The following is a 13,024-nucleotide window of genomic DNA, read 5'->3' as shown; positions in this document are numbered from 1 at the left end:
TTCTCTAACGACTGTTCACTCGGCAAAGGCCTACGGCGGAGTATCCGGCCTGGAGCTGCTGGTCCAAGTGGCTCGGGTCTGGCAAGGCGGTTTTGCCGCGTTACAAACCCCCAGAGCCTCGTCTCCCACGAGGTCGGCATGCCTGGGGCCCCGGGCTGGAAGGGAGGCCCCGATCTTCCCAGGCCCGCACCCCGTCCGCCCGACTCCACGCGGCGCTTGCAGCGGCCGCCATCCCGCCCGGGGGCGCCAGGCCCCCGCTCGGACCCAGCGGGCTCCCGGCCTCGCCCTGCCGCGTGGGCCCCGCCGTGACCCGGAAGCGCTCCGGAAGCGGTTCCGGAGTCAGCGCCGGCAGGATGGCGGCCGACACGCAGGTGAGGCGGCCGGCCGTGGGGCCAAGGCGGGCGGCGACAGGGCGCGGAGGGCGGCCGTCGGGTCAGAGGGTCCTCGCCGTTCGGCCCGGGGGTGCGGAGGGTGGCGGGCGCGGAGGGCACTCCCCGGGCTCGGCTCCCTCGGACCCGCCCCTCACGACGCCCGGCCCGGCTCGGCCGCGCTGACCGCCGCCGGGCTGGAGGAGTGCGGGGCTGCGGCCTCGGTTTGGGCAGCTGGAGCCGGACGGGGCTCTCCGCGACCCCGCAGTGGCACGAGTTCGTCTTTGGGAGACTCCTCTCCGTGTCTCCAGAGCCCTCCGCAGTGAGCCCCGGGCCAACGCCGGATCTTCTGTGAACTTTGTATTCCGCCAGCGGCTCTCGGGCAGTTTCTGTGTGCGGGTCGTAGCACTGTCGTTCGTGGTTCGGGTCCCCGCTCTTCGACTTAACCCCCCGAGTCTCAGCCTTTCCATCTGTACAGTGGGGTTAAAGTGCTGCCTCTCTTCCGGGTTCGCTGGGAAGACCCAGTGAGGTAAAGCAGGACCCTGTGTATGCTGGTTGTCACTAGTCGGTCCACGGTGAGATAGGAGGACTGGCCTCACCCGGGAGGAGCCTTGACACCTGGGGAAAATCTTCCTCCACCTCAGCCTGGTGTTTTGAATATGGAAAAGACCATATTATGGGGGGGAAGCAAAAAGTCTGTCCAGGAGAACTGGGCTTGCTCGGGTCTCCAGGGTGATGAAATGAATTCCTTGTAGGCCGGAGGACCGCAGAGTGACCACTTAATCAGAACACTGAGAAGGCGTGTAGCCGGAATTTCTTGGGCAAGAGGCTGCTGGTTAAAGTTGTGTTGTACTATATCCTAGAAAGGAGAGCTTTTCAGTCTGTTGGATGTTTCTAGAAGGACTGTTGAACGTGAATATTCAGTCGTAAAAGGTGCTCTCCTCGAGAGCTGTAGCGTCCAGTATGGTGGCCACCAGCCACGTGGCGATGTAGTTACTAGCCACATGGCCGCTTGGGTTAGTTAAACGCCAGCCAGGCCTATAGTTGCGTTAGCTGCTTTTCAGTGCAGTGGGTCCCGCATGTGGCTAGCAGCCGCAGCGTCGGGCAGTATAGAACGTCTCCGTCAGCTCAGAAAGCGGCCCTGGCCATGGCTGCTGGAGCAGTGATTCTTCTGAAGGAGCTTCGTGCCTGCTTCCTCAGTTTTGCTTTGACAGGGTCTCAAATGAGCCTGGAGCCAAGGAACCGTAGCATTATATGTCGAATTGCTAGGTGGGGATCCTAGGTAGAGGGTGGATTGTGTTCCTTCTTGTATCCATTTTTGTTGTCTCCTGTCTAAAGCAGTAACAGCACAGGGACTGGGAGAATGGGAAGTCGCAACAGTAGCAGACTTTTGCCTGTTGAATGAGTTACAGAGAGGGAGGGAGAGATGGGTCTTCCATCTGCTGGTTCACTCCTCATATGACTGCAACAGCCAGGGCTGAGCCAGGCCAAAGCTAGGAGCCAGGAGCTTCATCTGTGTCTCCCACACAGTGCAGCAGTCCAAGCCCTTGGGCCATCTTCTGCTGCTTTCCCCAGGCACATTAGCAGAAAGCTGGATTGGAAGTGGAACAGCTCAGACTTGAACCAGTGCCCATATGGGATGCCCGTGTCACAGGTGGTGGCTTTACCCACTGTGCCACACGCCAGCCCCAGCAGCAGACTTTTGCAAGCTGGAAAGTGATGATGTGTGATAAAGGATTTAGCACCTAAGGGAAATGAATCCTAAACCAGTAGTTAGGCAACATGAGAGCCAACCTGATTTATATCACGGAATCTCTGAAAGATGGAAATAGATGTTATTGGCCGGTGCCGTGGCTTAACAGGCTAATCCTCCGTCTTGCGGTGCCGGCACACCAGGTTCTAGTCCCTGTCAGGCACCAGATTCTATCCCGGTTGCCCCTCTTCCAGGCCAGCTCTCTGCTATGGCCCGGGAAGGCAGTGGAGGATGGTCCAAGTCCTTGGGCCCTGCACCCGCATGGGAGACCAGGAGAAGCTCCTGGCTCCTGGCTTTGGATCAGCGCAATGAGCCAGCCGCAGCGGCCATTGGAGGGTGAACCAACGGCAAAAAGGAAGACCTTTCTCTCTGTCTCTCCCTCTCACTATCCACTCTGCCTGTCAAAAAAAAAAAAAAAAAAGAAATAGATGTTATCGGTCAGCTAGACTCGAAATGAATGTGAATGGTAGGTGGGGAAGGGATCAATTAAGGAAGATTGGTTGAAAGCCCAGTTCAGACAGTCAGATTCCAAGCTGTCTTCTTCCACTCGGGCACAAGACTTGAGGTTTTCTCTCTGGAAACTGTAAAGCTGAGGAAGACTGTACCAGGAGCACTGACAAAGCACCAGGTCCCAGGAAATCATCAAAATAATTTAAGAAACTTTTCCCCACCTGAAGAATTTGTCTCCAGGCTTAAAGTACTCAGTACAATGGCTACAAATAAACTTGAAGCAAAGAAAAATTAACATGAAATTTTAGAACCTGGGACACAGAAGACCCTAGAAGCCTCCAGGGGGACAAACCAGGTCTCATACAAAGCATCAAAAGTCAGAATGGCCTTGAACTTAACAAATTTGATGCTAGAACTCAATAGAGAAATGTCTTCAATATATATTTTTAAAATTTATTTGTTTATTTGAAAGAGTTTCAGAGAGAGAGAAGGAGAGGCAGAGAAAGAGAGGTCTTCCAACTGCTGGTTCACTCCCTAATTGGCCACAACAGCCGGAGCTGCATTGATCCAAAGCCAGGAGCTTCTTCCAGGTCTCCCACGCGGGTGCAGGGGCCCAAGCACTTGGGCAATCTTCTGCTGCTTTCTCAGGCCATAGCAGAGAACTGGATTGGAAGTGGAGCAACCAGGACTCAAACCAGCGTCCATATGGGATGCTGGCACTGTAGACGGCGGCTTCACCCATTACGCCACAGCGCCGGCTCTTCTTTCAATAATTTATAGGAAAATTACTTCAACTAGAATTCTGCATCTAGACAAACTGAAATGAAGTGCAAAGCTAGAATATTTTCAGACTTGGAGGGACTTCGCAAAATGGAGGACGTGCATCTCCTAAACTCATTTTCAGGGTGATAAACTGCACTTCAGCTTTGGGGGATAACCTGCCAACTTGTGTGGTGGAATGCACGAATCCACAGCAGCGTACTTGGGGCAGTTCAGGAGACCCTGGAAGAAACTTTTCCAGGAAGGTGGGATTTGATGGATACCTGATTTGCCTGAATGTATTGAGGTTCAGACAAGTGGCAGAAAGTTGGGAATTCAATTAAGAATACACAAAATGAGGCAAGGCTAGATGAAATGGGAAGAGGTAATTACTACTTCAGGGTAACGGAAAAAGCTGGGCAGGATAGGAAACATAGTTTTTTAAATGTATGTTCAGTGTTACTTACAATGTAAACTACTGAGCTGACTCATAAAACGGGATTGTACTGGGTACATGGGGAGGGTATATGGGGAGGTTGGAGAAGGAAAGCGCTATGGTAGAAAGGCAATAATACTGCAAATGCAAGAAGTGCTGGCACAGACAGGTTACCTCCATATTTGGAGCTGCAGAGATGACTGTCAGCATAGCCAGAGTCAACCTAAGAGGTTGCCTTTGGAAAGTGAGGACAAAAGACTGGTTTTTATAGAAAACCTCCTAAAACTCTTTACTTATGTGTACCTATGGCTGTAAAAACAAAAAGGCATTTTGGAGCTGGCGTTGTAGTGTGGTGAGTAAAGCTGCTGCCTGCAATGTGGCATCCCATCTGAGTACTGGTTCATGTCCCAGCTGTTCTGTGTCCTAGCTGCTCCCTTTTTGATCTGTCTCTCTGTTGGTGGTCGGGTAAGATAGCCCAAGTGTTTGGGCCCCTGCCACCTGTATGGGAGACCGATAAGAAGCTCCTGGTTCTTGGCTTTGGCTTGACCTCGCACTGACTATTGTGGCCTTCTGGGGAATGAACCTGCAGGTGGAAGGTCTCTTTCTCTCTGCTTCTCTCTCTCTCTAATTCTTTCAAATAAGTAAAAATTTTAATGTTAAATCATGTGTGTAGAAGACAGCGTTTTGGACATTAGTTTATTCATTGGCAGTATAATTATTGCTTGGTTTTAAGGACAAAAGAAAAACTCAAAATATTTTATTTCTGTCTGCATTTTTTTTTTTTTTGGGAGATTGATTTATTTGAAATGAAGAGTAATAGGGAAAGACACATATCTTCATCTGCTGGTTCACACCCCAAGTGCTTGCACAGCCAGGACTGAGCCAGGCCAAAGCCAGGAGCCAGGAACTCCATCTTGGTGTCTCATGTAAATGGCAAAAATCCAAGTACTTGGGCCTTACCCATTAGCAGGCAGTTGGATTGAAAGCAGAGGAATCAGGACACAAACTGGTACTCTAGTATGGGAAGTGGGCATCCCATGTGGTGGCCTAACCTGCTGCACCACAATGCCTGCCTCTACTTTTGACTCTCATGCTGCTAATAAGGCCAGGCTGCGGAACATCCCAGAAGAAAAAGAGGATGACACTGTGTGTTAGTTACAGGAATCTTAGTTAGCTCTGCTCTACTGCTCAGGAATCCACAGCCTGCCCACTTTGTGGCTTGTAGAGTGTTGCTCAGGAGCATTAAAAACTGCCCCTCTCCTTGGGTTTTGTGCTAACATCCCAGTGCAGGGGACTGTAGCTATAGTAACTGCTGTTGAAAGCTAAGGACTTCCTAGCATCAGTTTATAGAGCTATTTGGTTTCGGGTTTAGTTTCAAAAATGCAGGTGCTGTGGCAGTCAGCTCCACTCTGAGCAGTGACTTCGCCTCCTGGGGGTGGTTCCTTCACCTATAAAATGGGATTACTGATGTCTCCCTTGCCTGCTTGTTGTTGGTAGCAGCTGACTTGGGCTTGGGATGAGAGGGAATTCTCTCACACACCATCTCATTTGATCTCTGTAATAGTCACAGGAAGTAGGTGCTATTACCTGCTTTGTGTGGATGAAGAGACAGAAGATGACGGGGAACTTCCACAACCAGTAAGAAGCAGGGCTGGGATCCAGAAGCAGGGCTGGGATCCAGTCTCTTAACCTTTCCCCTTTTAGCCAATGTGCTTATGTTCTACTAATAACTTAGCAGATGCTGACATTGCTATGGGGGAAGGTTAAGGTGAAGACCAAGGGAACACGTTGGTCATATAATAGGCTCTCACTAGATTTTGATTAGTTCTGAAAGGATATTTTCTATCCCAAAGTTTTTGCCTTTTGCTCTCCCTCTTTTTGTTCACATTCAAATAAGACATTGACTGGTTGGGTTAGAGTGGTAATTCACTGGGATGCCCCCCACAAGACATTTGACAATGTCTGGAGACAGTTTTGGTTGTCAAAACTGGGGAGGGAGGGAGGTGAGCTGCTGCTGGCATTTATGGTGAGTAGAACTCAGGGATGCTGCTAAAAACCTCAGTATGTACAAAATTAGCCTTGTATAACAAAGATTTATATGATTCAAAATGTCGGCGCTTGAGAAACCCTGCACTGGAGACGTTCACAGAATTCTGCACCCGTCCACTCCCTGATGTGTGCCCCCACACATGTACACGCACTCTCATTGTTCTGTAGTCTGACTGGTGTGAATTTCTCTGTGGACTTGATCTTCACAGGTTTCTGAGACACTAAAGCGGTTTGCTGGGAAAGTGACAACAGCCAGCGTGAAGGAACGGAGAGAAATCCTTGGTGAACTGGGGAAGTGTGTTTCTGGGAAAGGTACCTGCTCTCCATCCATTTCAAAGGAAATTGAATTCTCTCTTCAGAACCATGGCCTCCCTTCCCCTCCCTGCACACCCTCTGCCTTTTGTATTTGCTTGTTACAGTGAGCATTGAGACATTAGTGGAGAGTATCCAGGTTAATCAGGTACCAAAGCTTTTTTTTTTTTTTTTTTTTTTTACAGTTTAACTATTTTGTTTGGAGATACTTTTATTTTTTTAAAGGTTAATTTTATTTGTTTGAAAGGTAGAGTTACAGATAGAGAAGAGAAGAGAAGACAGAGAGATCTTCCATCTGCTTGTTCATTCCTGAAGTGGCTGCAGTGGCTTGGTCTGGGCTGGGCTGAAGTGAGGAATCAGGAGCTTCATCCGAGTCTCCCAAGTGGGCACAGGGGCCCAAATACCAGGGCCATATTCTGCTTCCTCATGTGTATTAGCAGGGAGATGGATCAGAAGTAGAGCAGCTGAGACTCAAAACAGTGCTCATATGGGCGCTCATATGAGCGATCCGAAGCCAGGAGCCTCCTCGAGGTCTCCCACGTGGGTGCAGGGGACCAAGGACCCAGACCATCCTCCACTGCTTTCCCAGACCACAGCAGAGAGCCGGATCGGAAGCAGAGCAGCTGGGCCTCTAACCAGACCCACATGGGATGCCAGCGCTTCAGACCAGGGCGTTAACCTACTGTGCCAGAGTGCCAGCCTCGCAGGCAGTGTGTTAACCTGTTGTGCCACAACACTGACCCCGTGTTTGGAGATATTTCTAAAAGATACCAACGGGAGCTGGAGTTGTAGCATAATGGGTTAAGCCTCTGCCTGTGGTGATGGCATCCCACGTGGGTACCAATTTGTGTCTCGGCTGTTTTTCTGATCCAGCTCTCTGCTTATGTCCTGGGAAAGCAGTGGAAGATGGACCAAGTGCTTGGGCCCCTGCACCCATGTGGGAGACCCAGAAGAGGCTCTTGGCTTTGGATCAGCCCAGTCCAGCTGCTGTGGCCATCTGTGCCGATCTGAAGCCAGGAGCCTGGAGCTTCTTCTGGGTCTCTTACATGTGTGCAGGGGCCCAAGGACTTGGGCCATCCTCCACTGCTTTCCCAGGCCGTAGCAGAGAGCTGGATCGGAAGTGCAGCAGCTGGGACATGAATCGGTGCCGGTATAGGATGCCGGCACTGCATGTGGCGGCTTCACCTGCTATGCCACAACGCCAGCCCCCTCTAAGAAACCTTTATTACGATTTTTGTGGTTTCCTCAGAGACCTTTCTGGCCACTTTGTCAGCAGGGTTCTAGTTAAGTGACAAGGTGCCAGCTGTGCACACCTGCTGAACCATAATGGTTAATTCTGGCGAGTAAGTTGCGACTTCTAATCTGCTTCCTGCCCATTTTATGAAATATGGAGTTTGACTTCTATGGGTGAAGTTTCTGAACTACTCAGAACCTTTTGAGAATGATTTTACTCTTTAGTTCTCTGATTCTACATTCAGGGTGAATTGCATTTGTGAAGTGCTTAGTAACCTATGTTGTTCAAGTTGATAGTGGAAAGTTAATTACCTCCTTAAAATCCTTACTTCTCAATTTTCTACCTGTCTGAGTCTAAGGAAGGGCTGTTGTACAGTCCTGGTTATTCTGGCCACATTTTTGTAGGGTAGCAGATATCCAAGTGCATTAATCAAAGGTTGGGTGAGATGTTCCTAGCCAGGCTAAGGAGTTGAGGACTTCCTCAAAGCTGTCTAATCCTGGAGGCAGTCGGTCTGCAAAGGCCCAGCTGGGCTTGTGTTGCCTGTTTCTTTCACTTAACAGATGTCCACCTGAACCTTTTCTGTACCAGGCATGTTCTCACAATCATATTTTGTCATTGCCTTTTCCTCTTGGGGATTCTATCTCAGATATATGAGGCACGTCCAGTGGGCCAAGATCATATCTGGCATAGTGCCTGGCTCAAGCAGATTCTCACCAAGTTTTTTCCCCCCGTTATTCATTTGTATTTAGTTGAGAGTGACAGAAAGAGATCATCTGTTCACTGATGTACTCTCTAAATGCCCACAACTGCTAGGACTGGGTCAGGCTGAAGCCAAGAACTCTACCCAGGTTTCCACGGGGGTGGCAGAGACTCAACTACTTGAGCCATCTTCTGCTTCTCAGTCGTATTGATTAGAAGCTGGATTGGAAGTGGAGGTGGGACTTGTGGGCATCCCAAGTCATAGTAACCCACAATGCCACAATTCCTGCCCCTGCAAGTTATTTCTGTTGATCACTCTCTGTGATCTTTGGTTTCAGATCTGCCAGAGGGAGCCGTGAAAGGGCTCTGCAAATTGTTCTGCTTGACTCTGCATCGATACAGGTGAGTCCCAGTCACTGGCCCAGAGTCTGGAGCACTTCGTAGAGAAGTGATAAAGGTCGTAGTTAGAGCCCAGGCATTGAAGCCAGATTGCCTGGCTCCACATCCTACCTATTGAATCCTGGGCAAACTACTCTGTGCCTCAGTTTCCTCTGTTATCTACCTCACACTTGGCTGTTAATAAGTCTAAGGACCCAGAACAGTGCCTGTGCATCCTGAGTGCTCAGTATGTATATGCTGTCATCAGTCATGTTTGTAAAAGCACGTGGCCTAGTTTGTGGCCCTTGTAAATGCTCCATAAATGCAGGTGCTGCTGTTATACTCAGTGGCTCACTTACCCTTATCAGCTGCTTTCAGGACTTAGGGAGGAGATGGATTTATCTAGGCATTTCTTAATCCCATCCATCATCTGTGAGCCACAGTGCAGTCAGTTTTCCTGAGAAGAACCAGTACTTGGCCTAGGCAGCCAGGCGCCTGCCCAAGTCCATGTATTAACCTGTCTCCTTTGTTTTTTCCCCTAGAGATGCAGCCTCTCGTAGGGCCCTGCAGGCAGCCATCCAGCAGTTGGCTGAGGCTCAGCCAGAGGCTACTGCTAAGAACCTCCTGCACTCTCTGCAGTCTTCAGGCATTGGCTCCAAAACAGGGGTTCCCAGGTAAGAGGTAAAGGCCGTGGCCCCTGGGGAACTGGTGTAGTCTTACTCAGGAGAAACTGGTGTGGGTGAGCCTCACTGAACAAGTGTGAGCATGCCTGCCTCTTAGCCCTTTGTACTCTGAATGGCTCCTGGAGTCTGCCTCTGAGTGGAGGGAGGAGCAGTACTGGGGAATCAGTGGAAGGAAGGCCATTCTGGAGGGGAACCAGTTGCCCACTAGGCACTTAACAGGGAAACCGTTTTTATTTGTTTTTATATTTGTTAGTGCCAAAAGAAGTGGTATATGAATGAGGCCTGGACTCCTTATCCTGAATTGTCCCATATGATTTGTGGGGAATGAGATTCAGATTCTGTCCTGTTAGGTCAAAGGAGGGGTAGGGACTTGGGGAGAGCCTCTGTCCTGTAGATGGAGGCTGCTGACCTGTACTCATCCGTCTCCCTTTCCACAGTAAGAGCAGCGGCTCAGCCGCCTTGCTGGCCCTGACTTGGACCTGCCTTCTGGTGCGAATCGTCTTTCCCTTGAAAGCCAAGCGCCAGGGAGACACCTGGAACAAACTGGTAGGTTCCCTGGGTCTTTGGAGTAGTGAGGTCAGCTCTCTGTGCAATTAAGAGCACCGTCAAACACCTGTGTGGCAGGTGCTCTTCTGGGTGCTCAGGACAAAGCATTTTGAAGTGTCCTAAGATATGTGACTTTGGAATGGGCATGCATGCAACACAATCATATGCATCTACTTGTGAACATTTTTGAGCTTCTCTATGTTAGACATAGTGCTCGGCATTGGAAGTACAGTGACAAGCAAGAGAAATGTGGTTCCCACCCTCAGGGCATGGGAGGAAGACAGGTTGGAGTGGGGAAGATAGTCAAGAAGCAAGTAAGCCAGAAAAGATGATAATGTAAATCATTTCATTTTTTTCTGGCTAGCCATCCCATTCCTTGTGTTTGTATTACAGTGTTGAACTGGCTAAGGGAATGGAATTCTGATCATGAGTTTTGGTCCTTAAATTCATTCTTCTCATGCTATGCCCACTCCATCACATGCCCTACTTTTCCTTTCCACACATCTGCTAAGTGGGTGGCCTACTAGGTCAGATCGGCAGGTTCTTCTGAATGCCTAGATGTGCTTTGTGATGGATGGGAGGAATGGTTTCAGAGTTCAGTGAGAAGGAATCTGAGGATCTTGTTATGGGTCTGATTCTTGGCTGTGAGATTTGGCCGAATCACTTATCTTCTGAGCCTGTTTCCTGTTATGCAAAAAAGGTGGAAAAAGTACTGCCCATCCCATCCACTTCAAAGAATTGCCATAAAGATGGCTCAGTGGAGATAGGAAATGCCTGTAGGAACTGTGCAGTGCTGTGCAGGTAGGTGTAAATGATGAGTGCGTGGGAAGCAGTCAGCTCCTTAGGCAGATAGTTGGCTTCATCCTTGGAAGTTTCTCCAGTACACTCTGGGACAGTCATGGAATGGTCACCAGTGACTGATCGTTGATGGGTAGAACATTGAAACCATGCAGCTAGAAGACATGCAGGGGGGTGGCGCTGTAGTGCAGCAGGTTGTCACTGCCTACAGCTCTGGCATCCCATATGGGCTCCGGTTCAATTCCTGGCTGCTCCGCTTCCTTTCCAACTCCCTAGTAGTGGCCTGGGAAAGCAGCAGAAGATGGTCCAGGTCCTGGGCCCCTGCCACCAATGTGGGAGACCTGGAAAAAGTTCCTGGCTCCTGGCTTTGGCCTGGCCCAGCCCCACCCTCACTTATTGTGGCCATTTGGGGTAGTGAATCAGTGGAGGAAGATCTCTCTCTCCTTCTGTCTCTGTAACTCTGCCTTTCAAATAAAAAAACAAGTCACTACTGTGGATACCTGGAAGGGCAGTCTGGGGACAGTAAGCTCTGCAGAAATTGATGGGAAACCCCTTCAGAGTGTGGGTTTCATTGTTTCTAGCAGGCCACCTTATCACATATCTCATCATGGGCAAGCTCACAGGCCTGCCTTTGTTGAATTCTTTCAGTCAATTATCTGAGATAAGTCATTCTACTAATGAGTTAAGGAATAGAAGGGATTGGCCCTGGAATATTGTGTTTATGGGGCAGCATGCATCAAATGCTTGAGACTATGTTACTTTTGTAAATAATTAGAGAAAGAGAGAGATTGACCTTCTGATTCACTCCACAAGTGCTTAAAATAGCTGGGGCTGGGCCAGGTCTAAACCAGGAGCCAGGACTTTCACCCAGATCTCCTGTCTGGACGGCAGGAACTCAAGTACTTGGGCCATCATTTGCTGCCTCCTGGGATACATCAGCAGGGAGTTGGATTGGAAATGGAGTAGCTAGAACTGGAACCAACACTGTGATATAGGATGTAGGTGTCCTAAACAGCTGCCTAACCTGCACCACAATGCCCATGTGCACACGGCACCCTCCCCCTATTCTGTAATACTTTGTGTCTTGAATCTGGGACCTGGGCTTTTTTTTTTTTTTTTGCTAGTCACTGATGTCACCTAGACTGTGGTTTATTGAATTGCTCAAGCCTTTTGTTGAGGATCTGCTATGTGCTGGGTGCTGTTCTAGGGGTTGAGACTCAAGTGGTATCCAAAACAGAGGAGCACCTTTCTCTCATGGAGCTTATGCTCTTGTGGAGAAGATAAACAATATACAAGCTCACAAGTAAATAGTAGTAGTGCTAAAAAAACCAGGCAAGAGGGTAGTGTGGTGGAGAGTGATGGTGGGAGAGAGGCCCCTTTGAGGAGCCATCGTTTGAACAGAGATCTAAAGGATAAGAGCAACCTACACTCAGATCAAGGGAGAGGGAATATCAGTATAGTTTATGTGGTAGCAAACTTAAATATCCTTTTTTAAAACAATTTTTCTAAGATCTATTTTTTAAAACAAATTAATTATTTATTGGAGAGGTAGAGAGACAGACTGAGAGAGAGCTCTGGAGAGCTCCAATCTGCTGGTTCATTCTGAAAATGCTTACAAGGCAGAAACAAAGAGGAAAAACTCAATACAGGTCCCCGTATCAGTGGTAGGGACCCAACTACTTGAGCCATCATTGCTGCCTTTCATGGGCTGCCTTACCAGGAAGCTGGAGTCAAGAGCCAGAGCCAGGTATCAAACCTAGCTACTCTAGTATAGGATGCAGGCATCTTAACTGGCATCTTACTTTCTAGGCTAAAGCCACCCTGCCCCCCAAACAGTGTATACTGGTTTTTCTTGTACCCCATCCCTAGTCACCTTGGGCCCTTCTATTACTAGTTCTTTTTTTTTTTTTTTTTTTTTTTTTGACAGGCAGAGTGGACAGTGAGAGAGAGAGAGAGAGAGAGAGAAAGGTCTTCCTTTTGCCGTTGGTTCACCCTCCAATGGCCACCGCGGTTGGCGCGCTGCGGCCAGCGCACCACGCTGATCCGATGGCAGGAGCCAGGTACTTATCCTTGTCTCCCATGGGGTGCAGGGCCCAAGCACTTGGGCCATCCTCCACTGCACTCCCAGGCCACAGCAGAGAGCTGGCCTGGAAGAGGGGCAACCGGGACAGAATCTGGTGCCCCGACTGGGACTAGAACCTGGTGTGCCGGCGCCGCAAGGCGGAGGATTAGCCTAGTGAGCCGTGGCACCGGCCTATTACTAGTTCTTATGTGTATAGATATGTTTCCTGTATTTGTGACCTAGTAGTTTTTTTTTTTTTTTAATACATCAGCATACCACACGTATGTTGTTCTTCTTTTTTTTTTGTTACCTTTTTTCTTCTTCTTAATTAAAAAAATTTTTTTTCATTTTATTTGAAAGCAGAGAGATCTTCCATCTGCTGATTTTACTCCACAAATGCCTACAACAGTCAGGGTTGTGTCAAGCCAGAGCCAGGGCCTAGAACTCACTCCAGATCTCCATGTGGGTGGCATGGACCCAAGTATTTGAGCCATTAT

At 49.2% G+C, this 13,024-nt stretch overlaps 1 protein-coding gene across 1 annotated transcript in view; it reads left to right on the top strand.

Moving 5' to 3' along the window:
• The first annotated feature begins 325 nt into the window (after positions 1-325).
• GCN1 (GCN1 activator of EIF2AK4) overlaps positions 326-13,024 on the top strand; it is a 72,575-nt gene continuing 59,876 nt past the window's right edge. The window contains exons 1-5 of the mRNA XM_062182408.1: positions 326-371; positions 6,025-6,127; positions 8,399-8,462; positions 8,981-9,112; positions 9,559-9,671. Of these exons, the coding sequence (XP_062038392.1) occupies positions 354-371; positions 6,025-6,127; positions 8,399-8,462; positions 8,981-9,112; positions 9,559-9,671 (430 nt within the window). The 5' untranslated portion in view covers positions 326-353. The remainder of the gene's footprint in view (positions 372-6,024; positions 6,128-8,398; positions 8,463-8,980; positions 9,113-9,558; positions 9,672-13,024) is intronic.

The sequence above is a fragment of the Lepus europaeus genome, chromosome 23, assembly GCF_033115175.1.
Source record: "Lepus europaeus isolate LE1 chromosome 23, mLepTim1.pri, whole genome shotgun sequence".
Classification (NCBI taxonomy): Eukaryota; Metazoa; Chordata; class Mammalia; order Lagomorpha; family Leporidae; genus Lepus; species Lepus europaeus.
The sequence above is the reverse complement of the archived record's forward strand: the minus strand, read 5'-3'. Positions and strand labels throughout refer to the sequence as shown.